This window comes from Cyphomyrmex costatus, unplaced genomic scaffold (genome assembly GCF_001594065.2).
Source record: "Cyphomyrmex costatus isolate MS0001 unplaced genomic scaffold, Ccosl1.0 scaffold1053, whole genome shotgun sequence".
NCBI lineage: Eukaryota > Metazoa > Arthropoda > Insecta > Hymenoptera > Formicidae > Cyphomyrmex > Cyphomyrmex costatus.
In genome coordinates, this window is record NW_017275012.1 from 504,115 (window position 1) to 528,669 (window position 24,555).

At 37.1% G+C, this 24,555-nt stretch overlaps 3 protein-coding genes across 4 annotated transcripts; 1 reads left to right on the forward strand and 2 right to left on the reverse strand.

Annotated features, from left to right (window-relative positions):
* The first annotated feature begins 398 nt into the window (after positions 1–398).
* mor (SWI/SNF- related protein mor) lies at positions 399–7,288 on the forward strand. 2 transcript variants are annotated; one of them, XM_018541118.1, is made up of 11 exons: positions 399–596; positions 1,483–1,602; positions 1,679–1,792; positions 1,931–2,295; positions 3,409–3,633; positions 3,718–4,007; positions 4,130–4,439; positions 4,565–5,322; positions 5,435–5,745; positions 5,844–6,354; positions 7,211–7,288. In XM_018541118.1, the coding sequence occupies exons 1-10, from the start codon at positions 480–482 to the stop codon at positions 6,345–6,347; spliced, it is 3,114 nt and encodes a 1,037-aa protein (XP_018396620.1). In that variant the 5' UTR covers positions 399–479; the 3' UTR covers positions 6,348–6,354; positions 7,211–7,288. The 2 variants fall into 2 exon arrangements, with proteins under 2 accessions (XP_018396620.1, XP_018396611.1); XM_018541109.1 differs by having other exon boundaries at positions 401–596; positions 3,715–4,007.
* LOC108774891 (uncharacterized) lies at positions 6,700–9,261 on the reverse strand. Its single transcript, XM_018541123.1, has 4 exons — positions 8,625–9,261; positions 8,087–8,417; positions 7,195–7,400; positions 6,700–6,986 (listed from the first exon to the last, which is right to left on the reverse strand). The coding sequence occupies exons 1-4, from the start codon at positions 9,152–9,154 to the stop codon at positions 6,755–6,757; spliced, it is 1,299 nt and encodes a 432-aa protein (XP_018396625.1). The 5' UTR covers positions 9,155–9,261; the 3' UTR covers positions 6,700–6,754.
* Positions 9,262–9,585: 324 nt separating this feature from the next.
* Positions 9,586–13,727, reverse strand: LOC108774614 (protein PTCD3 homolog, mitochondrial). The gene is made up of 10 exons (XM_018540765.1): positions 13,630–13,727; positions 13,001–13,115; positions 12,715–12,912; positions 12,348–12,598; positions 12,142–12,250; positions 11,338–11,674; positions 11,060–11,265; positions 10,369–10,707; positions 9,858–10,082; positions 9,586–9,769 (listed from the first exon to the last, which is right to left on the reverse strand). The coding sequence occupies exons 1-10, from the start codon at positions 13,656–13,658 to the stop codon at positions 9,611–9,613; spliced, it is 1,968 nt and encodes a 655-aa protein (XP_018396267.1). The 5' UTR covers positions 13,659–13,727; the 3' UTR covers positions 9,586–9,610.
* Between the last annotated feature and the right edge of the window lie 10,828 nt (positions 13,728–24,555).

The window sequence follows — 24,555 nt, forward strand, 5'->3', positions numbered from 1 at the left end:
AGCAAATTGTGCTGTTCATATTTTTCCATATGCTATTCTCCCAAATCCCTTTATTTTGAGTTCTATTAGTTAGAAATGCATTTCATATCATCTTGTCTCATGTAACATGTTTATACCAATTGTGGCTAAGTTCACGTCTATTCGACCGATTATATATACTTGCACGGCGGCCATGTTTAGAATGTGACTACCAACCATCGCGTTGTGCGAATCAAGTTATTTTCTGACATTTATTTAAATTTCTATCCGCAAAACAGACATTTGCGATATCGTAAGTTCATAGCGCGCCTGTGTCGGGAGAATTCCGCTGTATATAATTAATACCGCACACTACTGTACCATCGATAAGGTGTTCTTCGGCTGCGATGGACGTGCCCCCAGTGAATCCACAGCCAACTTCAGAGGCGTGTCATGTTTGCGCTCGGCGCGTTGCATCGTGATCGAAATTGTCGCGTTTCGTCATCGGGACTCTATGAAAGATGCTGTCGCTAGGCCCGAAAAAGGACGGCGGACCCAACGCCAAGTTCTTCGAGGCGCCTGAAGTTCTTACTCAGCTTGATGGAGTTAAACAGTGGTTGCTCAAGAACTGCAAGAAGGTACGCTCGTTCATGCGAACATGGATACCAGCCGGCGTCGTAAACTCGTTGCGGTACCTCCGTGCGGCTTCGCTTCCTCTTTCGCGACACACATTATCGCCGATCACAATTTTTCACATCGATAATATGCATTCTTTAGAGATATAATTCTTGAGGAAATAAATTATACCAAGATTCTCGAAATGCCCTAATATACTTTGCAGCATTGACGCGGATGCGAAATCATCTTGATGACTGTACATATTCGTGAAATTTATTACTGTTTATAACTGTTTATTTATTGCTTGTTATGTATATATATGCATATTTATATATATGAAATCAGTAATCATATACATTTTTAATAAATATACTAATTATTTAATTTATATTACTTTCACTCTACACACACACACACACACACACACACACACATATCAAAGTATGTGTATGTATATATATATATATATAAAACTTTAGATGAAAGTAATAAATGAGAAACCAACAAACTGTATACTTGATGACATAAAAGAATAGTATTTATATACAAATTTTTATATTAATTTTTAGTATTAACAATATGAAGTTTTCTGTAAGACTGTTACGTGACTACATAATAATTAAGGAATAAAGATTAAATGGTCAAACCAGATCTTTAGTGCTGAAATAATTCTATGTGAATTTATATACTACATATATATAATTTTTTATAAAATCATGAACTGAAAATATTTTTTATTTTGAAACACAGTCTAATTGAACTACCATAGTAATATCACAAATTAAATTGACAAGCAATTTAATTTGACGCTCAATCAGGCAGATTATTAAAAAGATATTAATATGTTAAAAAATTTCTCAGTATTAAATTATGTATTTCATAATTTTTTAAATGATTCTTTATTAGTATGTACAAACGGATCCGCCCACTAATAAGAGCTTAGCTACGTTGCTGGTACAGATTCTGCAGTTTCAAGAGGACAATCTTGGCAAAAATGTATCAAAGCCACCTATGACGAGGCTTCCAGTATGTAAAATACATATATTATGCAACTGATAAAAAATGTACCTAAATTAATTATTGATGAGTTTAATTTTTACAGATGAAATGCTTCCTGGATTTTAAGTCTGGTGGTGGTGTATGTCACATTTTAGCTACTGCTTATCGTTTTAAGCAAGAACAAGGCTGGAGGCGTTTCGATTTTCCTGGTGGAAAAGTAATTATTTAATACTTCTTCTATATATATTTCTTTTGCAGAGAAATATCTTTTTTTTTTATATCGATATTTTTATCTATAAAGATTGCATAAACATGAAGCTTTTCATTGATTAGTTAATTATTATTATTATTACAGTCAAGTTCTCGTATGGATCGTACAGTAGACATGTTGATGGCAGCGGAACGTGCTTTAATACAGAATAGATGTATGACTGTACCAAGTATTTTCGTGAGACCGGATGTTGACAAAAATACAGCTGCAAAAGTAAAAGATGTAGTTAGAAAGCACCAAGGCACTGTCGTGGAGAATGAGGCAGATGCTACACACATTATCTATCCTCTAGTAGATCCAATGGAAGAGGAATACGCACGACCTTGTATGAGACGCGAACGATCGGTTCTAATTCATTGGTACTACTTTCCAGACAGCTATGATTCCTGGTCAACATTGGATCTTCCATGGGATTATCCTGAAGGAACTTATACAAACACAAATTCAAGGTGCTTAAACATTAATAATCTTTTAATGTAAATATATTATAACCAGTGAAAATCTCTCTTTTACTCACTCATTCACGATTATCGTTGAAATTAATAGTTGAAATTAATTAATAAGGTAATTTGGGGGAAGACGCCACACTCAAGGCTTTATTCTTATATTACTTAATGTTATTGTACTAATCAACGAAAAAATATTTATATTCTAGAAACCTTTCTTTATTCATACAAATTTACAAATTAAACTTTTGATATTTTGTATTATTGGAACAAAATTGATATGTCATGTCCTGCAAAAGTGACATCTTTCCTCTCTCTCTCTCTATATATATATATATATATAGATAAAATGCCACCTAAGAATATATCACAAGCAATTAAGTAATATAATACAATATAAACATGCATATTTTACATATTTACAATTAAGAGTTTCAGATCTGATAAAACATAAATTGAGGAAATACGAAAGAGAATAATTTAAGAAAGATATTGGACATACTTTTGTTTATTTAAATAACATTTTATTAATTTGAAATGTTTTGAATTATATAAAGCATCCAAAATTTTAATCCACAAGTTCGTTTTAATAACGGTATTAAACAAGAAAAATTGTGTTTTGTATTTACTGTTATCTTCCCTCCAAGTATAAGAGGAATGCAATTGTAATTTACGCATATAAGGATATTACAAATTATAATCTGTATTAGCTATATGAATGCTAAGAAACACTAATCAAAATCATATATTATTTATTCGGTTTTACAGTAAGCATCAAAGCACAAATATTAATTATCATTGTACCAAATATTAGAAAGAGCATATTTTATGACCTACCTTTTCGTATTTTGTTAAATGTTTTTCAATGTTAATTGGCATGAAATTTTTGATAATTGCATTTTTTTGTTCATTATCTATTACATATTTTTACGCAGTCAAAATAGCCGATAGATATTCTATCATAAAAATATAAATAAAATGGCATCTTCTCCCAAATTACCTTATTGTTATAAGTATAATATATTGAAAATATTGCTGGCAAAATATTTCTACTTATGCATTTAATTTATATGTAAATGCTAAATTAATATATTAAACAATATAATCTTTTTTTAGGACAATGTATAAAGTATCGGCTACTTGGGCGTTAGACTTGGATCAATATAATGAATGGATGAACGAAGAAGATTATGAAGTGGATGATAACGGTCAGAAGAGAGTACACAAATACAGGCTTTCGGTGGAAGATTTGATGGCACAACCGTCTCATCCCCCACCCGCGAAGAAACCTAAGAGAAAACGATCACCAAGCCCACCTCCAAAACTCGGCAAGCGTAAAAGGTATGGACATCTCTGATAGTAGGTTCTCAAATTTTACACAGAACTTTGCTCATCTTCGAATTTGTACGTTATCGTTTTTAGTAGCAGAGCTCCATCAGGTATCCAAAGTGCTTCCTCTGCGTCATCGGTAACGGCTCCAAAGAAATCACGCGGTGGTGAAGAAGAGGAAGATTTGACTCAAGGAATGGAGGATCCTCCCGCTGAACCCCGTATTGTCGAGGTGGTCACTACGCCCACGAATCCACCGATCACAGGTCAGGGTAATGCAACAACAGGTAACTCCACGTTGGCGTCTACCGGTAGTAAAAAGCAAGACAGCGAGCTCCAACCTATTAAATCTGGCAACTTGACTGATCTTGATGAACAAATAGAAGGTATACAAAAAAATCTAGATCAATGATGTAATATTGTAATGCGATCATTTTTAACGTCAAATAATTAAGAAAGTTAAATGTTAATTTAGTGAACTTTGAATTAAAAGCTGTTAATATCGTAGGAGACAAAGGAAGCTCTCAAGGTGGCCAAGATAGAGAAGAAAGAGATACTAGTAAAGAAAGAGGTGAAGGTGGCAAAGGTGATGAACCAGAAGATAATGTGACGGAACAAACGCATCACATCGTTGTTCCTAGCTATTCCGCCTGGTTTGATTATAATTCGATTCATACCATAGAGAAGCGGGCTTTATCAGAATTCTTTAATGGTAAAAATAAGTCCAAAACTCCAGAAATTTATCTTGCTTATCGGAATTTTATGATCGATACCTATCGATTAAATCCAACTGAATATATTACGTCGACCGCTTGCAGGTAATATATGTAAGATACTTAATGTACATTTAATAATGTATGTGTGTAAAATAATAATTTTCATTGTTTTATTTTATAAAAATAAAAAAGATGGTTTTCTTTTATGTATGAAAACATTTTTACAGGCGGAATTTAGCCGGAGATGTATGCGCGATTATGCGCGTGCACGCGTTTTTAGAACAATGGGGACTTATTAACTATCAAGTAGACGCAGAGTCCAGACCGACACCAATGGGACCTCCACCAACATCACATTTCCATGTTTTATCGGACACTCCGTCCGGTTTGGCACCAGTCAATCCGAATCCGCCGAAAACACCACAACCATCCGCTGCGAAGATGTTGCTCGATTTGGAAAAAAAACCAAACATAACTGGTGCCCTGGGTCCAGAAGAAAAGGTTTCAGCGGGCGCAATGGCAAACTTCGGTCTGAAAATCGACCAGTATTCAAGGAAACCGGCAGTACTAAAGAACAAACAAGCGGCGGGTGCCACACGCGATTGGACAGAACAGGAAACACTTCTATTACTGGAAGGATTAGAATTACACAAGGACGACTGGAACAAAGTATGCGAACATGTGGGATCGAGAACGCAAGACGAGTGTATCTTGCATTTCTTACGTTTACCCATAGAGGATCCATATTTGGAAGAAGGCGGACCCGAAGGATTAGGGCCTTTGGCTTATCAACCGGTACCATTCTCGAAAGCTGGTAATCCTGTTATGAGTACAGTCGCTTTCCTTGCATCGGTTGTGGATCCTAGAGTAGCCGCGAGCGCTGCAAAGGCAGCTATGGAAGAATTCGCCGCGATAAAAGATCAAGTACCAGCTGCTTTATTGGACCAACATTTAAGAAATGTTCAAGCTAGTGCTAGTTCCGATGGTAATTCTTCTAACTGTATATTATAAATTTAAAACTAGGAGCTTATTTTTAAGATAATTCACACATAATAATTGTTAAATAGGTAATATATAAATTCTTTATTTTTACATAGGTAAATATGATCCAGCAGCAGGGTTGGCACAATCTGGTATCGCTGGCACAGGTCCACCTGAACCACCTGACGATACATCAGCTTCTTCTACCGCGACCCCGTCCGTACCAGCGGGTGCGGCTAGCTCTCCTCATTCCACAGCTCCGACTTCCGAAGCAAAGAAAGAAGACCAAGACAAATCTAAAGATGCTATGGACGTCGAACCATCTCAAATAGAAGTCGCCAAGAAAGAGGACGAAACGAAAGAGGGTGAGGAGGACGCAAAGTCCACTGATCCGGAGGCTGCTGAAGCGAAGGAGAAGAAGGATAAAGTAAGTATCTTAGTGACATGAATTGATTTATATTATAAAAAAAGGAAATATGTTTAAGTGATAGAATACCATGAGTTTAAACACGATTTTTTTTATAGGTCGTAAGGGACGCTCAGCTGCAATCTGCGGCAGCGGCAGCGCTAGCGGCTGCGGCTGTTAAAGCCAAACATTTAGCAGCTGTAGAGGAACGTAAAATCAAGTCATTGGTCGCATTACTAGTCGAGACGCAAATGAAAAAGCTAGAAATCAAGCTGCGTCACTTTGAGGAATTAGAAACCACGATGGAGCGTGAACGCGAGGGTCTTGAATATCAACGGCAGCAGCTTATCACCGAGCGGCAGCAGTTCCACCTCGAACAGTTAAAGGCGGCCGAGTTCAGGGCACGACAGCAAGCCCATCAACGACTGGCTCAAGAACAACAGCAACAGCAGCAGCAACAACAGCAGCAGCAACAACAACAACAACAACAACAACAACAACAACAAAATCAACAACATCCACCATGGCAACCACCCGGTACGCAGCAACAGCAGCAGCAACCGCCAAGTCCGCAGGCTCAACCGCAACAACCACCACCGCACACACCGCCGCAACAGACATAACTCTTTCGTGAGTTTGATTCTTTAAATATGTAATAGTTAAATAAATCAATTATATATAAACTCACAAATTATATATACATTATTAACATTATTCCTTGAATCTTCTTTTTCGTTTTTATTTGTTCTTTTTTTTTTAATTATTTGTTTCCAAATTTTCTACGATTACGTGTACAAAATAAATTTGCGTGGTTTCGAAACATTTTTGTAAATAGTTTGCAGAAGTTTCATATATATATTTTTCTTATTTCTATTACGAACGTATTGTGCGTGAATTGTAGAAAGAAATTATCTTTATATGTACGTAAAAAAAAAAAGGATTCCTTATGAGAGTTATAAACGATTTACACTCTTGATAAATATCATATGTATTGTTACATACGTCAATGTCAATTAATGTGGCATCTGATCTACAAAGCTTCATTATCTATCAATTCCAATACTAAATCAGTCATGAGTCGGGCACATTCGGCACCTCCGGGTGGTGGTGCTCCTGCGGTATTATGTTTTTCCTCGCTAGTTTCTGTGCTACTTGTTTCATACAGATTCGGTGCTTCATCACTGGCACATGTGCTAATCGGTAAAATGTCCAATGCCAATCCTAATCCGAAACGTCCACATCTCCTCATCTCTTCTTTTAATCTATAATCATTAAGTAGACAATAATATTAAAAGGATAGTCAAACCATCCTATACTTTTAAACTTACAACACATCTGTTTTACAAAAAAAAAATTAGTATTTTGATTTGCATATAAGCTTTTCGATTAAATGATAGATTACTCATAAAGTGTAAGCAATGAATTTATAGTTTTGTTACACTCATGACTGAATCTCGACGATTTACTTACAATTCCCACATGACAGATGGATCTTTTGGCGGCTGTCCTGGATTTAGAACGCGTAAGGAGGACATCAGATGAGAATGATAGTGCTGGAGAAGCTGTGTCATGTAAGCCCGCCTAACAACACCACTCGTGCAGCAGTATAGCAAGTTCGCAAGATCAAGAGCGAGTGAACCGACCCGCGTCAGTTGAAAATCAACTAGATAAACGGCCTGCAGAAGCACAGTATTAAAAAATCAAGTCTAGAAGGTTTTGCAGTGAGATGCATTTCACATTTGCGACAGCTAACATTGTCAGTCTTGAATGTGATTATAGATCGTAATGCGGAATGTAAATATTCTTGCATCATATATTTGTTTGTATTTTTTTGAATGATCGTCTGAAATTGTTCTGTTCATAAGATAAAAAAATAGTTGAAAAAGAAATAAGTATGAATATATCAATTGTTATATATTATACGTATTTTTCGGAATTTTTTTAACTTCTGGGCATTATGTAATTTTGCGTTACGATTTTTCTAAAAGTTGACATTTCATTATCTTTAATCATCTATTTATTTATCTTATTAGATGTAATTATACATAATGCAAGAATCTTTGCGACCGGCTACTGAATTTAGGTGTAATCTTTCACTAAACCGAAGTCTTTTTAATAAGATCGCAAATGGAAGGAACATTTAAATCATATAAGAATCTTATAAATTTATATAATAAAAATATATGGAACAACAAAATGATTTCTTGTTTCGTTATCTCGCGTAAATGATCTGAAAAAAAAAGATGATTATCACCAGTAATCATCTTTCACTGAATTCATGCAACCTTTTATTGCAGATATTACCAGCATGCAATGTGTATTGCGTTTTTCTAATTTACTTTTCTTATAAAATAAAATTTACCTCTGTATCTGAACTTGGTTCATCCTGAAAAAGGAAATTATTGGTCCAACAATCACCGTGACAAAATACCGAGAAAGATCCTTGCGCGGAGACTAGTTCACTCATAGTGCGAAAAAATACATCTTCGTTTAGGAAAGCTTGTAACTTCGTCATTACTTCCTGTCTTCTGTAATCCATGTGCGAAGGAAGCGCTTCAGACACCATCATGATGGCGTTATTCACGGCCACGCGATAATACTGACGGTACCAATCTTCGTTATCCCGTCGAAATAACGTTTCTTTTATAGCTTGATCATATTCCGGATTTGTTAAATTCGCGAATTCTTCCGGCCTTTAAAGAATAACATTTTTTTTTACATTAAATAAAGAGACGAGGATACCGAAACAAAGTAAAGTGCATGTAAATACATAAATTTCTTTTTATCATATTTTTAATTACAACGATTCTTAAATATTTAGTCTACTTCTAGGAAAACCTGATTAATTGTTTCTAATTCAGAATATTTATGTCTACATTTAATTAACCAGACATATTTACCTGGATTCTCTTAACGTCAAACTAAGCGCGTGAAAGCCTGCTAGAGCTTTCAACACATGCTCTAGGTTCTTCACTTCTAATCCTTTCCGTCTATCTGCCATTTTAAAACCTCTCTGTCTCAAATCTTCCATAGCAATAAGATCTGCTCTGGCGGCGTATATCTTAGGTACTCCGTTGAATACTTTTCTACCGTTTGATTGCAGCCTGTTCAACGCGGGCCATACATGTTTATAAAACACGACTTCATTCCTGAACAGTAACTCGCTTTTAAATGCCTCACGACGTTTTTTGGATTCCGGCAATATCTTATAAATGATAGCGCACTCGTAATGAATGTATTCCTCGTTTTTTAATAGCTTGCGTCCCTTTGCCCGAATCCGGTACAACATCGAAGTGTAGTTATCTCCTCGTCCCGACCCCGGTTCTTCTTCTAAACTATCAATCTCTACGTTGGGCTCATCTTCGGTAATCAATTCGCGGATATCGTCGAGCATGAGTCTGTTGCTACTATCGCCGCTGCTATCCATCATCCTTACGGATCTATCCAATCTCTACGACAATGATTCCGATGATATCTTTTCGATTTTTTCGACTGGAACCGATTTTAACATCCTATACTTTACGATAGAACAGAGTTGTGCCGACTGACGCAGGAAATGAGTATTTGAGCGACAAGAGCGGTTGGAGGGTTGCTGTCTCCCACCGTTACTGATTTAATTCATTAATGATTTACGCCCCCAACTCTAAGAGACAAGGACATTGATACATGTTAATCATATGCCTCATCGTTTAAATTCCCTGCTTTAATTCTTCAAAACATGGTGCGGGTTCGTCGCGCGATATATAGAATAACGATAATTTCTTTGAAATTGGTATTACAATTTTGTATAATAAAGGAGAATATGTATAAGGAGAATACATAAAAAAATATTCTCAAAAAGTTTTATATATTTCCTATATTTTATAATTATAACAGATTTCGAAAACTAATTCTTATCAGAGATCTGTAACTGGAGAACATCGTTACCTACTAAACTAGCTAATATATTTTCCTGATTGGAGGTAAGAGGTACAGTTTTGTACAACTTTCCAGCCATTTCTGCAGCTCCTTCTAGACTGTGGAAAGTGACGTATTCCAAAAGTGTCTAGAAGCAAAGCAAGAGAATGTTATAATAAAACTATTGATAAGGATATTTAACAAGTAAAAGAATGTATATATAATATAATACTTACGAAAATGGCCGGCACATATGCTTGTGTTAAACATAGTTCAAATATTTCGTTTATATGCTCCGTTGTAATGGTTTGGCCATTCTTAATTAAGTGCGGTGAACGAACTAACAACGATATAATTTGTATCGCTTTGTCAAAATTATTTCCACGCAACAACAATACTACGATATTGCCTACCACTGTGTTAGATACCAAAAAATGCTGTAGCCTCTTAGAATTCTGAGTCTGTGTTAGAAGAAAAACAAGTATATATATTATTTTAATATTTTTCGTATGACTTGAATATATTTAATTTTTGATCATAAAAATAAAGATAATAATTAAAAGCTTGAATTTCGATAGATTAATTTGAAAAGGACTTGGTGTTTCTTTTTTCTTAATTACATATAATTCAGAAGATATTAATATATAGACAAATATGTTAAGCAAAGACTTATTTCAAATTTGTTAACAAATCTGTTATTAAATACAAATTATGAGATATTCTATAATTAAAAATAACTTTAATTACTTGTATATGATCCCAAAGAGTCAGTGCCATCTCTTCGAATTGCGCATTTAATGGAGAATCGGACACTGGTTTACAATGTACGCTAATCAAGTACAATATGTTCTCCAATAACTTTTCCCTGTTCAGATGACCGAACATGATCATGTGCGACCAGAGTTTTGGTATATATTGCGTGACGGTCTGCGCGGGATGTAATTTAAGAGCTTCTAATATAGCATTCATCACGGTAGGTTCCGGTATGGTCACGTGCGGTACAAGTTTGTTGTAGAGCTTGAAGAAGGTCTCAAATTCTTCCGTTGCCAAAATTAATTCCAAATACATTCGATAATAGATATATTCCTGAGGAAAGATATAAGCATAATACAAATGTTTAATATAAATACGTAATTATAAATAATTAAATTGCATAATTTTAAGAATTGCTGCAAAATGCATGATATAATATAATTAAACAAAAAAACAGGTTTTTTTTATTCTAGCAAATTACTAAATTTTTAATCCTCGACAAAAACATCATAAATCTCTAAATAATTATATTAAAATATCTATTAAAATTAAAAGATTTTATATATAAAAAGAATGCTATTAATTTCACTGTCCATGTATATTTTTTATATTTTATTATTAATTATACTAAAATAACGGTGTTTTCTAGACAAAATCCTGCGTGTTGATGATTTAAGAAACTTACTCTTAAATTGTTGCTAATGAACTTGTAGTTTTCACCAGCAAGAAGAAGTTCGTTCACCATTTCACCTGCTTGTCGATTACAAAACTGTTGGGATGCCATTTCCATTGCAAGAACAAAGAAATTTAAATCTTTCTCATTTTGAATGGTAATGGTTTTATTCTTCAAAGATGTCAAGATTTTTATAAAGCTGTTATACGACTCATCACCTGTTTCAGCGAAAAAATTTGTAAACATTCATGAATATAAAACCTTTGCAATGTGACAGAATAAGTAATTACCGAATCTATTTAAAATTCGCAGCAGATAATAATATGTAGTTAACGATGGATTCAGTTTAAATTTCGCAATATCAGCGAGTATAATGCGTGTAAAATCTAGAGCTACTTGATTGGTTTTACTAGTAGCTGCTACATTAAGGACGGCGTTAAAGGTATGTATGTTTGGATTGATTCCGTTTACAGTCATTACTCTGTATATATCCATTATTAACGATTTTGATTTAAAATCTTCTTGTTTTAGTACTGGTATTAATGATATCATAGCATTGTATGCATCGACGGATAACGGTATTTTTTTTCCTTGAACTTCATCATACAAGCACCAAGCCTTCTCTGACTAAAAGATTATATCAATTTTTTGTTGAAATTTATAGTAATAAAGCTGTATAAAATAGGGTACAAAATAAGAAAAAAGAAAATTAGAGCCAAAATGTATAGATGATAGGATGTAAGTAGATAAAATTTAACTGGTTTATTCACTGATTGAACATGATTCTGATTTTGATCATTTTTACTTTTCTACATCTACTGAATAGAGTCCTAATTTTGGATTAAAACATACATTTATTGTAAAGTTATCCAATCATCAGATATAATTTTCTTTTTTCTTATTTTTATCATATTGTGTTTTTATGTTCCAAATATCCCTTTTAAGAAGTAGCGAGTTTTTATGTTATTTTTCAAATTCTTTTTAATTAAATTGTACTTAAGAGTGATTTAAGATATGTTTGTGATAAGGCTCAATAAATTTAAAATAATGTAACAGAAAAGGGCTACGAGACAGTGATTTAAGAGTAATCTTACATCGGAATATTTAGCGAAACCACATATCATCGCGGAATACGCAGCGGCTGCTACTTTGGGTTCTTGTTCCTTCAGAAATGCGAACAATACTTCAATTTGTGGATAACTTCTATAAATCGAGATAAAATATAAAGTATTATTTTAAGAGTGAAGAAAATATTATTCATCGGCAAAGAAAAAATAATGTATTCAATTTTCAAACTCACATCCATGTCTTTTTTTGTTTCTGATTGAGTCTATACCAGCGATTCTCCAGCCATTCGTCGCTGATTCGTTCATTATTATTATAAAAACACAACAATTCCAAGAGTGCTTGTTTCGTTGGTACTGTTATCTCATCTTTTAATAAATCGTATATCGTGATAGAGTTAGCAACATTACCATTTGATATTTCATATAGCAATGTTTCTTCTGTCACTTTACTTTCTTCGGTATAAATTGGAGGTGGTACAAATGGCTACAAACAAAGTAACATGAAGTATTATTAACTGAATTCGAATATTAAATAAAAATGCAATATTATATGAATTGACAAACAGGAAGAAGCAATTTATTTTATGCTTGATTAATGACCTTAATTTCAGGATCTGCTACTTTATGCTGAAATAAGTCACGGTGTTCCTGACGAACCCACATTGCGGTTTTCCTTCCAGACTCTTTTGCTAAAGCATATGAACGATTATGACTGTTTGATTGCGGTATCAAGAAAGGGTCATCATGAAACTTATAATGTGATGCTGTATGATCTCTGGATATCGTACTTTCCAAAGCCTATAAAAAATTGTATGAAACATTTATAGAAGCATTATGCAAACAAATTTATTTCTACTTTCAGATATAAAAGAATAATTTTATTTACCTTCAAGATATCTGTTGGACCTCGTTCTATTCTATTTGGAATTTGAATATCCGAGGATGGAGCTGACGTTGTGGTTGTTGACTGCAATCGTACAATCAACTCCTGGTACAATTTCCTATAAATGTTCAAAATATGAATAAAAATATTCATTTATTACTCATTCACCATTAACTCTCTGTTTGTATTTTTTAGGAAACAGTCAAAATTTCAACATTTAAAGTTTCCTTCTGTGTATAAAAAAAGTAATATAATATCTGAGTACAAAAACGTTTAGAATACAAAGTGGAAATGTAAAACAATAAAAAAAGAATTTTTTTCATGTACAATTGATTTAGTAGGAGAAAATTAATACTGGAGAAATTTAATACTGGTATGAAAGACCTACGGTGCAGACGACGTTAGTGAAACACAGTAATGCAGACGGAGGATTAAATATCCTTTTAAAACCGTTCCAAAAATGTACGTTCTTAAATAAATTTCTAGATATCCAAATAAATAATAAATACAATATTTACGTGTTTCGAGTACTTTCGTCGTATATCGTATAATAAAGTTTGGCCATCTCACTCAAAAAAGTAATTGATCTACGTATATAAACAAAACTAAATGAATTATAATGCATTACGTACCTACGAACAATTCTCGATAAAGAATTCATGATGCCAGTTGTAAAGACGAAGAAAATCAATCTTTTCTCTATATTTTTCTTATAATCTTTAGTCGCGAGTTTGAGGTTAGATTATTAGCGATCGTAAGATTAGGTTAGGTTAAATACGGCACCGCATGGTTGATGTAACGATTAAATGGACTTTCTGACAACAGCAATCTAAGTTTTTTTCCTATCTATGTTAAACAATAATTTTACCCCGATTAACGAAATAATACAAATTTAAACTCTGATTACCAAATGATCAGATTTTGATCGATCTAAGTCATCCCAAAAGATCATCAAATACATATTTAAATTATTAGATTAGATGTTTGTCTCAAAATTATAATATCGAAGTATTCGAAATTAATATCGATAAGCAGTTCCTCAGGCAGTTAAGTCTGTCGAAAACAAATTTTATCAAATGCTTGTTACAAGTTTTTTCAACAAAAAGGCATCAAATATATTTTCTGCAAATTCTATTATTATTATATATGTATATATATTCAATGTTAACAAATCGGCAGAAAATATACATATACAACAAAATTTGCTGAGAACCAATTGTCAACAAAACTATGATCACTAACAATCTGTGAGTAAATTAACAATTTATTGACGATCAACCTTTCGGTTTTTGTCATGGTGGAATTAGAAATTTTTATATAATATTTGATTTTTGTCGACAATTTGCTGTCACTTAATTATGTTAAGCTTTATCAACAAGCTGTGAGAAAATAGTTAATTAGCTAATTTGCTGTAATTATTGATCGAATTTTCTAATAATTTGTTAATAATTTTTCTCGTGAAAATTATTAACATATATTTTACTAACTGGGTTTAAATATATTTGCATATACATACGTAGTTTATATAATTTATATATATATAATTTAATTTTATAAAAATTAACAGTAAAAGACAAGTTTTAATATATGGTATTTTCTTTGAAAACGTCAAGAAATGAATTAATAGAAATACAGAAATTCTCTCTGTTAACGAATCATATATAGTCTTTAATTTCTGTTAATTCACGAAGAAAGCTTTTCGTGCAAAAAGGAACATCTGATAAAATAACATACAGATTCCAGTACATTTATCGCGTTAATGTGGTGCCTGCAACATAATGGAAAATGAGAATATAATCTCACAATACGTCTCTATAATGCACCAACTGTATGCATGTCACGCACTGCATGATGTTAATTCCACCTGGCCTGTAATGCATTTACAAGTATCGACGCGAATCAACCCCGGCTGGCTTATACGTCAATCTCTCGCAGTGCAATCGCTGCTGCAATGAGACATCTGGTCGGTTGCCTATCCGCAGGCTTTGCTTCTCCGTAACGAAAGTGTGTAACGTGTAATGTACACAGGGTGTCCCTGCATTTGTCTGCCATGATAGTGATTTTAATTATAAGAAAGATTTCGATCAATTAAATCTATAATTAATTTATAAAACAATTATTTATGTTAAGTAATAATTTTACTAATTTGAATAAAACTATTAAATTTTAAACGAATGTTTTAATTCATCGATTAATCAATCGTAATATATGTGTGAGTGCAACTTTGCTCCGTAAAAAAGCTTTTTATTTAATTTTTAGAGAAGAAATGTTAAATTAAAGATGAATAAATTATACATAGAAAGTTATTTTTGTTATAAAATATAAGCAATTGGTTGAATTTATCGCTTATCATCAAAGTTTGGTCGAAAGCTGATTCTGCGATACTTAGGTATATATATTATACAGAGTGTCTGAAATTTAAATGTTAGAACTTCGAATTGTGTAGAAGATCGATAAACTGAGAAAAATGTTTTGTAGGGAGATATTTGTTTTTGCTTCGTTTTGAAAAAAATTTCTCCAAAACGAAAAAATGAGTATCTTTTTGCAGAACTTTTTTTCTTAGTTCATCGATCCCTTATACATACTCCCGAAGTTTTGACATTTAAATTCCGGACACCCTGTATATAGTCCGAATGCATCAAAATCGATACGATTTCATGCATGTACTATTTAAGATCTACCCAGATGATTTTATAATGATGTCAGAATATTTAAGATAAAGTTTTTATTCACAATTTTGTATAAAATATAAAAGCATTAAGAGGAAAGTATTTTATTAGTTCAAAAATAGTATAAAATGATACATTTGAAAAATTAACGATTATATAACACCATTCATTAGAGCAAAGTTTCAGCTTTAAGAATCTGATTTTTTAATTGCGGTCCATGATTTTTAACGGAGTTACAACCAATTAAAATCAAAATGTTCTTTTACTTAATTTGCGAATAACTCAGGAACAAAAAAAATCGTAGGAAAACACTTTTTAAGAACAAACTTTTAGGAAAACCTTTAAGCTTTCACGTTCGATAGTCAAAAATTTTGGCAAATTCTTTTTGTTTTCTATGTGTAAAAACTTAAAAAGTATCACACACAAATTGCCACATAAACTAAAATATTACAAAAAAATATTTAAAAGTAGAGCTTTAAAACTTCCTTTTAATTTAAATTTTGTTCATTTTTTACGATGATATTGTATATAGTTTCAAGCTAACAAAAATAACATATATTAGGCAGTATATACACATAAAATGAAATAAATGAGAAATCATCCTAAAAACTGACGGAAATTCAAGATCTTTCGAAATATGCCCAAGATGTTTTCAAGACGTTTGGTGTACTTACGAGGGATTAATACGTTACAGAGAAAGAGAGAGAAAGAGAGAGAGAGTGTGTGACACGAAAATTAGTTCTGATATAAAAAAGAATTAAATCCTACTGCATAACATTAGAATGCCCGATGACCCACTTATAAACATGTTTGCTTCACGGATCTTGGAATAGTACGTCATCGGCAAACGCGCATTGTTCCTTCGTTTTAGCGGCAGCTGCGACCTTACCACCGTCACCACTACCATCGGCATCACCACCACCGCCACCACCACCACCACAACCACCATCATTGCCACCATCATCGCCGTCAGGCAGAGAGGGTACATCTTGCACCCTTTTTCATTAAATAGCTCAAGGTATCATCCTCTCCTTGGTTTTTAACGACAACGTAGATACGAGTCGCTCTCGCGGACAGCTGCTCTCCTCTCTCGAGGAAAAGGAACGTACGGACAGAGAGAGAGAGAGAGAGAGAGGAAGAATAGTAGATAGAGATTCGTTTCTTTCAACGAATTTTTATTTGTTTAGCATATGAATGGTGCGCGCGAGAGCGCGGTTGCGCACGGTGAACCCTTTGGCATATTACAAAGAATTCAATAAAGTTCGTAAAGAAGGCCCGAAGGGAACCAGTCCAGTCTCAGGCTGGAGGCCGGAGAGAACGAGAGACGAGAGACACAGAGGAAAAGAGAGAAAGAGAAAATGTGTAAGAGAGCCAGAGAGCGAGAGAGAAATGCGCCTCCTCTCCGTGAGAACGCGCATGCTGTACCTTATTCTGAGCCCAATGCACATCAACGGGTAGCAAAAAGAAATCTTTTTTTTTTTCAGGTAGCAGATATATGAATTCGCTCGGCAAACTTTGACACAGTATTTCGACCTATACGATATTTTAGAATATCTTATACGTTTGGATGTATATTTCGCTGTTGATGATTTTAATATTATTCCATTATTTTATTATAACAAAATTGTTACTTGTGACAGAAATATCGACGATATAAATGAAGAAAATAAAGAGGCAAAAATGAGAAAGAATATCTTTACGTACAAGTAAAACTGAATTAAGGTGACATGACAACACAAACACGAATTAAATAACAAATATAGAGATATTATTTTTTTTTCCCTTTAAAAATCCTTTAATATATCGATTAAATTTTATTTCAACTCGTGCGTGTTATCGTATCTTAAATTCTGTTTCTTGATCTAGTAACATCGCAGAGAAAAATAAAGCGACGTAAAGTCGTGTCGGAACACTCTACGCAAGATTAATTCAAAATAATTAATAGAATCGATCGTACAGTTGCTCCGAAACGTTTGGTATACGATATACGATAATAGGCGATAGGTAAAGCGCGAAAAATGTATAAATATCTTTTCCCTTTCATTCGAGGCCAAACTCTAGAGCTCTGTCAACGTTGTGTTTAAAAACGGGACAAGACGCGTGCACGCGTGTACGCATACAGGCATGCACGCGGGCGGGCGGGCGGTGGGGCGGGCGAGAAGCCAGGTGTTTTATTTCAAACCGTGGGACTCTCCTTAAAGAGAGGGATGCTTTTGCGCGTCGCGCTGCGCCGCCGTCCCGTTTGCGGGAGCGAGACGGAGCGAGGCGTCAGGACGAATGAAAAACAGGATTCGCGTTCCCTCCACGCTTCTACGGGCAGCCCTCACTACTTTTATTGTGTTTCCTTGTTCGATCGAACGTAACGTAACCCTCCCGCCCCTCCCCGCGCACCTCGGCCGCCCCTCGTCCTTTGATAGCGGGTTTTTCCTCTTCCTTCTTTTTTTCCGCCGTTTTCTTTGTGCGCCTCCGCGCCATCCAGAAAGAATTGTGAAACACACGCTTCGCGTCCACCGGGGGTACGTTTTACACGTGGCAACTCTACACACGTGGAAGAAGACAGAGCGAGGAATATAAGGAGATGAAGAGAAAGAGAAAGAGAGACAGAGAGAGAGAGAGAGAGAGAGAGAGAGAGAAGAGACGAACGAAAGAAATATACTGTGTGTCCATAGAGCGCACATTTCTTTTTCTCTCGAAAGTGCAGGAAACTCGAACCCAAATCCCCGGGAGCTTGCGAATTTGGGACCCGCAGTGAGAGCGGATGATCTCTTTCCTAGCAGGGAGAAATCCGTCTCCCTTGCTCTCTCGGGCGTTCCCTTTTTCCTTCTTCTTCCTTCCTACATCGTGCGACCGTTTCGGATGGAACGGTTACGTGAGCACCGTGCCGCACAAAAGGATGCATGGCTTTTTCTCTCTCTCTCTCTTTCTTTCTTTCTTTCTTTCTACCTTCTTCCTTCCAAATTCGTGCACGATCGTTAATAACCGCGCCTCGCAAGGTGGCGGAAACGCTGTCATCTACCTCGCTCCCGAATCGGCCGGAAATGCGCGGGAACGTCGAGCAACATCCTGGAGAAGGAATGCTTTCTCTCGAAGAACCGCACGCAATGCGACGTGTACATCATTTGTGAAAAATATGAATTACGAAACTGATGCATTTCCATCGATAACGCTGTTTTCTTTATTCGCGAGTTGCTCTCTTTTCTGAAGATCTCTAGACAATTTTTTCTCTTCGTTCAATTTAAGAATTATTTCGAGATATATTCGAATTTATTTATATGTGCGAAATTAATTTGCTTAAAAGGTCATGTGAAGGAAAATTGGAAAAGATTGTAGGAAGAGATGGTCAACGAATTCGAGACATTGCACGTGATTTTACTGAATCTTTATTTTGTTTTCCATTCTTGCAACATATTACTTTTACAGAAGGCATTTTTCTTTTATATAACATTGCTTTAATATATGATCTTGTAGTTTATAAAATCAAAACTTTTGTAGTTAATATAAAATAATAATAATAATACACAACACACCCTGCTACAATTGGAAGGTTAAAGTTAAAACTATACGTTACAGATATAATTACAACAATAACAATAAATAAGACATTTTGTGTATTAACACTATAAAATTGTATGTTACATAATTACATAATACAAAGTCCCTTTAAATCTGTAAAATAAAGCTGACTCTTATTTACAAGCCGACACTCTAGACTTTCCGGTGGTGCTGTGTGAATTAATACAAAAACCACCTCGAGATCTGATTTCACCGAATACACGTTTTTATAAAAATCCGTATCGAAAATTGGGCAACTTGTCGATATGTCGAGCAGATCCAGCAGGCCGGGAAGAGTGCAATTTGATTTTAACAATTCACAAATATTGCCCTCTACCCCACCTGCCTGATCCTCGAAGATCTCCACCTCGAACGGCTATTCTCGAGGAGGCAAATTCCTCCGAAATAGCGTTCTCTCCCACTTTTCCTCTCTCTCTCCTTTTCCCACCTGTCCGCCGTCGGTCTCCCTTTGTTTCGCTCCTCGACGAGATACAATGCATCCCGATAGGCCGGGACTAGTGCAATATTGAAATATATTTCCGTTGAATATTGACACATATCTCGACCTATCTCCTATGCAACATGTAGCGTCGTATTCAGCTGCCGGGCCGCCGACGAATCAGCCGAATCGACGACGATATATACTTTTCGACTCGACGGTAGTCATTCCGCTCCAATTTGCGATGCAGGATCGTGCGAGTCGAAGCCCAGGGCCGAACCCGTCGAAGGGCCCCGCGGGCCAGGCGGCGATTCTCATTGCCCACAACCACGTGGTTCGTTCTTTCGGAAGCTGTAAGGAAAACAAGATGTAATTTCTGAGTGATCTCTCTTTTTAACTAATTTTTGTAATAAAATTGCAAAAAATGCGTGATAGATCAAAATATTTGTAAAATCTGCATAAAACAAATTATTTCATCACAAAGGATAAATTTAAAAGATTTATCATGTTAATATATAACAGCACAAAAAATATATATATGTAATAAAAGAAACAGATTTTCAATCAAAATTAAAACAAAAAGTTACGAAAATTACTTTTGACGAATAAATTAAAATAACGTAACAAATTCAGAAATAGAATACACAAACGAGTTATTTAAGTTTCAAATTATTCAAATTAAATTAAAACACACCGTGTTCCGTCGAATCTCTCTCGGACGAACTCGCGAGTAAAAAAATTGGTAAATCGAGTCAACAAATTCAGGGTCGACAATTCCGCGAACTTATTTGCAAAAAAAAAAAAAAAATAAATAAAAGAAACACACAATTCCCAAAAGCTGCTCGGACGAGGACGCGCGCGAACCAACTTCGCGACGAATTTTCTGCTTCAGTGATCGCCGCCGGAAATCGCGCGGCAAAGTCCGTCGGTTTCGCGATACGAGCAATTCGTTGGAATCACGCGAGATTACGCACGGCGCGTCGCGTCGCGTAACACGCGTTCGCCCATTGATGGGGGCGAGAAATGCGTGAGCGCCGCGTGCGTGTTTCCCTCCTCCTTCTCTCACTCCCCCCCTCACTCTCTCCCTCGCTCACTCACTCACACGAACGAGTCTCTCTCTCCTTCTCTCGTTCTCTATCTTCTTCCTTCTCTCGCTCGCTTACATGTACGGGGGGGCTCTCCAACGTGGCCTTGGCGGTCAGTCTCCAAATCGGAGAGCCTCTACATCTAGCGTCCACTTCGAATCACAAATCGTAGCCCGAGGTCGCTTCTACGTGGACCATAGGTCGTTCACGGACGCTCCACGTTGCCGATCCTCGAAATAGGGCCTTCTCGCTGAGAAATAGGGACCGGTCGGAATTTCTGTGAAACGAGAAACCGGGGGGCTCTGGGCACGCTAATTCGTGTATACGTAACACGTGCGTGCGTGCGCGCACTACACACATACACACAGAGTCCACGTAGTATACGCATGCACGCACAAAGAGACACCATGCACGCGCGAGAGAATTTCGTTTATGCCGAAAGTGGCACGAAACTCGAAAGCCGGCCGCTCGGAAGATGCTAGGCGGAGAAACAAGTTTACTCGCGAGCCGCCAAACCTTTTTTCCGTTTTGTTTTGAGGCTCTTCGTAATAATGACGTAATATCCTCGAAACTCGACTTCCGACGCCACCGCTCTCGGGAGAGCGGCGCGCAGATATCCGCGCGTAAATACGGCTATTGTTTATCGCCCGCGACGCGCTTTTCGCTTCTCCGTAATCGGTAACTCGAGCTCTTAATATCGCGGCGCGCTCGGTGCGTGCGTAACGCAAACAACAGTGTCCTCGCACCTCACCTCACGCTCGGCGCGATGCCCGTCGGAGTTTCTCGCCGAAGGACGCCGGTATAAGCGCGTGGAAATCTCCCGCGCAAAAAGGATCGCTCCCCCCACGAGGACTCTCGCTCGCCGATTTTCTTACCGGCGCGCGACGTCGCTCTATCCTCGAATCCCTCGAAGGATCTCCCACAAGGTCGGGAGGGGAAAAAAAAAAAAAACGAAGCGCCGCGCGAAATGAAAACAATCGTAAGAAACAATGTCCCACTCGTGACCTGTATATATCTTTCGGCCGTTAACTTGGACTTTGGATCTTTCGTCGCGTGGCCCCGTTTCGCGCGAATCCGCTTCTATTATCGTCTGGGAGACAACGAGATTCTTTCGATATACTTTTATCTATCGTCATCGAGATAATAACGAATCTCCGGTGTATCTCGTCATTTTGTCCCTGCGCGGCTTTTCCCCGCTAGACACAGAATCGACGGAACTTTCAACGTGATTACAAATCAACCTTACCTTACCGTCACAATCTTACCCAGAGCTGGCAGTTCGACGAAGGCGTTCTCGAATACTCGTGGCTGCTTCCTGCTCCCGGCGAAATAACGCGCTGGACAATCGGCGAGCAACAACGGAGCGTCGCCGCCGACGTCGATCATCGCCGTGACGCGGTTTTCGATCCTCGCACAATGCCCCTCTTCTCCTTCTTCTTCGTCGTCTTCCTCTTCGAATGTTCCTCGGCACGTGACGCGCCGGGCGGCGCGCTCGATCGAGGTGCGTCACACGCAGGAAATAAATCGGACGCGTTGTTAGATCGTCCATCACTCGCGGTAGATCACTCTCTCTCTCTCTCTCTCTCGCTCTTTTTTTCTTCTTCGGCATCCTCTCAACGGTGATCTTCTTCAAGGATCAAGGCTCTTCGTAGTCTTCCTCGTCATCCACTGCACAACACTGAGACTAGGAGACTGAATAAGGGAAGAGAGAGAGAGAGAATAGGAATGCACGATGAGAGGATGAACAAGGGTTCGATGAGGATCGTAACGGAAAGGAAGACTTCTTCGGGAGATGAAGAGTCGACCGGCTACGACGAGGTCTTGAAGCAAACTGCGGCCACGGCCAGGTGTCCCGCCTCCTTTATTCGTTTTGGGCCCCAAGTAGTGGGGGGAGACCCGGGCTTATTCTTATTTAACAGCAACACGAGAGAAGCAGGAGCAGCAGCGACGGCACCGACGACGACGACGACGATGGCAATGCACAACGCACGACCCAAACGGCACGGCCCCGAACGCCAGAAGAGAACCTCCCTCTTGCTTCCTTTTCGTCCCTTTTCACGAGGCCCTCTTCTCTCTCTCTCTCTCTCTTCCTCCCTCCCTTTGCCGGCCTACCTCTTCCTTTCCTCGCTTTCTTGTCCTCGGCGTCCCTTGTGCATCTTTCTTTCCCTACCGGTCTCTCTCTCCTTCTTTCCCCCCCCCCCCTTCCCACCGTTTCCCTTTTTAGTTTCTCCGAGCATTATTCCGATCGCACGTCCGGAACCCGCCAAAATTGTATCAGCTGTCCTCTGGATTTTGCCTACGGCTCCTTTCAGCGACGTGACGCAGCCGCGACCGCCCCTCGTCCTACCTCCGTCCAGGTCCACCGTCCCCAGGTCTCGTCCAGGTTGCTCTTCTTCCGTCGAGATAGGTAGGCGACCGGCGAGCGGCGACCAATCGGAGACCGGGGGACGCAGCCTGAACGTACCGTCGGGACCCGGGGGAGAAATCCCGCCATTCGGCGGCAGGGAAAGGGAAGGAAAAGAGGAGCGATTAAAATTAACGCTTGACGATTATACACGCGTGCGTTGACGGTTTGAGCTTCGCTCGCCGTGTGTGATTTACGACGATGTGACAGATATCCGCCGCGCGGCAGGCGGCTTCGTCCTGCTCTCGAGCTGACTGCCTGCGGCCTCCCCGCCTTCCTCGTTCCTTCCGATCGAGTCCCATCGATTGCGATGGATATAGCGCTCGCGTGCTTCCTAACGGAGCACCGGATTAAACGTGATTTATCGGAGCGAAAACTTTGAAAAAACCCTACGCGAATGTGTGATCGATTGTACCTACCGTTCTTGCAAGATTCAACGCGCACAAAGACGTAAACGAATGTAAAGCTTGCCTCACTCTGTTAGGTAATCTCGAATCTCACCATGGAAATTCTATTTGCAATGTTACACTTTTATGTTTGTATATTTTAATGTACATTCTTATGTGTGTATGCATTCTAAAATTCTCCAAATTATTATATTACCATGGCGTGTATAAAATGAAACAAAGAATCTTATTTTGAATTCTCAAATCATCAGTTAACCTTTTTGTAAATGTTATTTGTAAATTTATAGAAATACGAAATTCGGGTAATCTTTTGATCTCACTTAACGGTGGGCAACTGAAATAAATAGTAAGGCAACGAATGTTAATATTTTATGAAGATTTTACTCTTCGAATAATACCCGATGTATATTTTCCGATAAATTTCTTGTAATTTTTCTTCATCTTCAACACCGACCAATCATGCTGTGCAACGAAAAAAAACCGCCCTCTCTCTTTCTCTCTCTCTCTCTCTTCGTTAGTGTTTTATAAATAATGCCTTGTAATCCGCGCGCGCGGGACAACGATTGCCTCGTCATCTCGCTAAGGTGTTTAGCCCTGTTTACTCAGTAATTTTACGCATCGCGGAACGTACACATGCTCGTTTTATTCGCCATGCCACATTTGATTATGCCCATCTAAAAATATATGTAAATAAGATAGCCACTCGAATTGCGAATGTTGTTTTTAAAGTCATCGTATGATACGTTTATAAATTGACTTGACAATTACGACAAATTCCGAATAATTAATTGCAAAATAAAATACATAAATTAACAATAAGATATATTCTTAGATTTCAATCTCTCATCTTTATAAACAAATTTAAATAAAATTTTGACATATTAATTACATTGAAATTATTCGGAATTTTGATGTGTTTTTGATCTGTCTGTCAATATATATATAATTTTTTTCACCTCTTTACTATCACATTTTACAGGACTTTTGTTCGCTGAAGATATA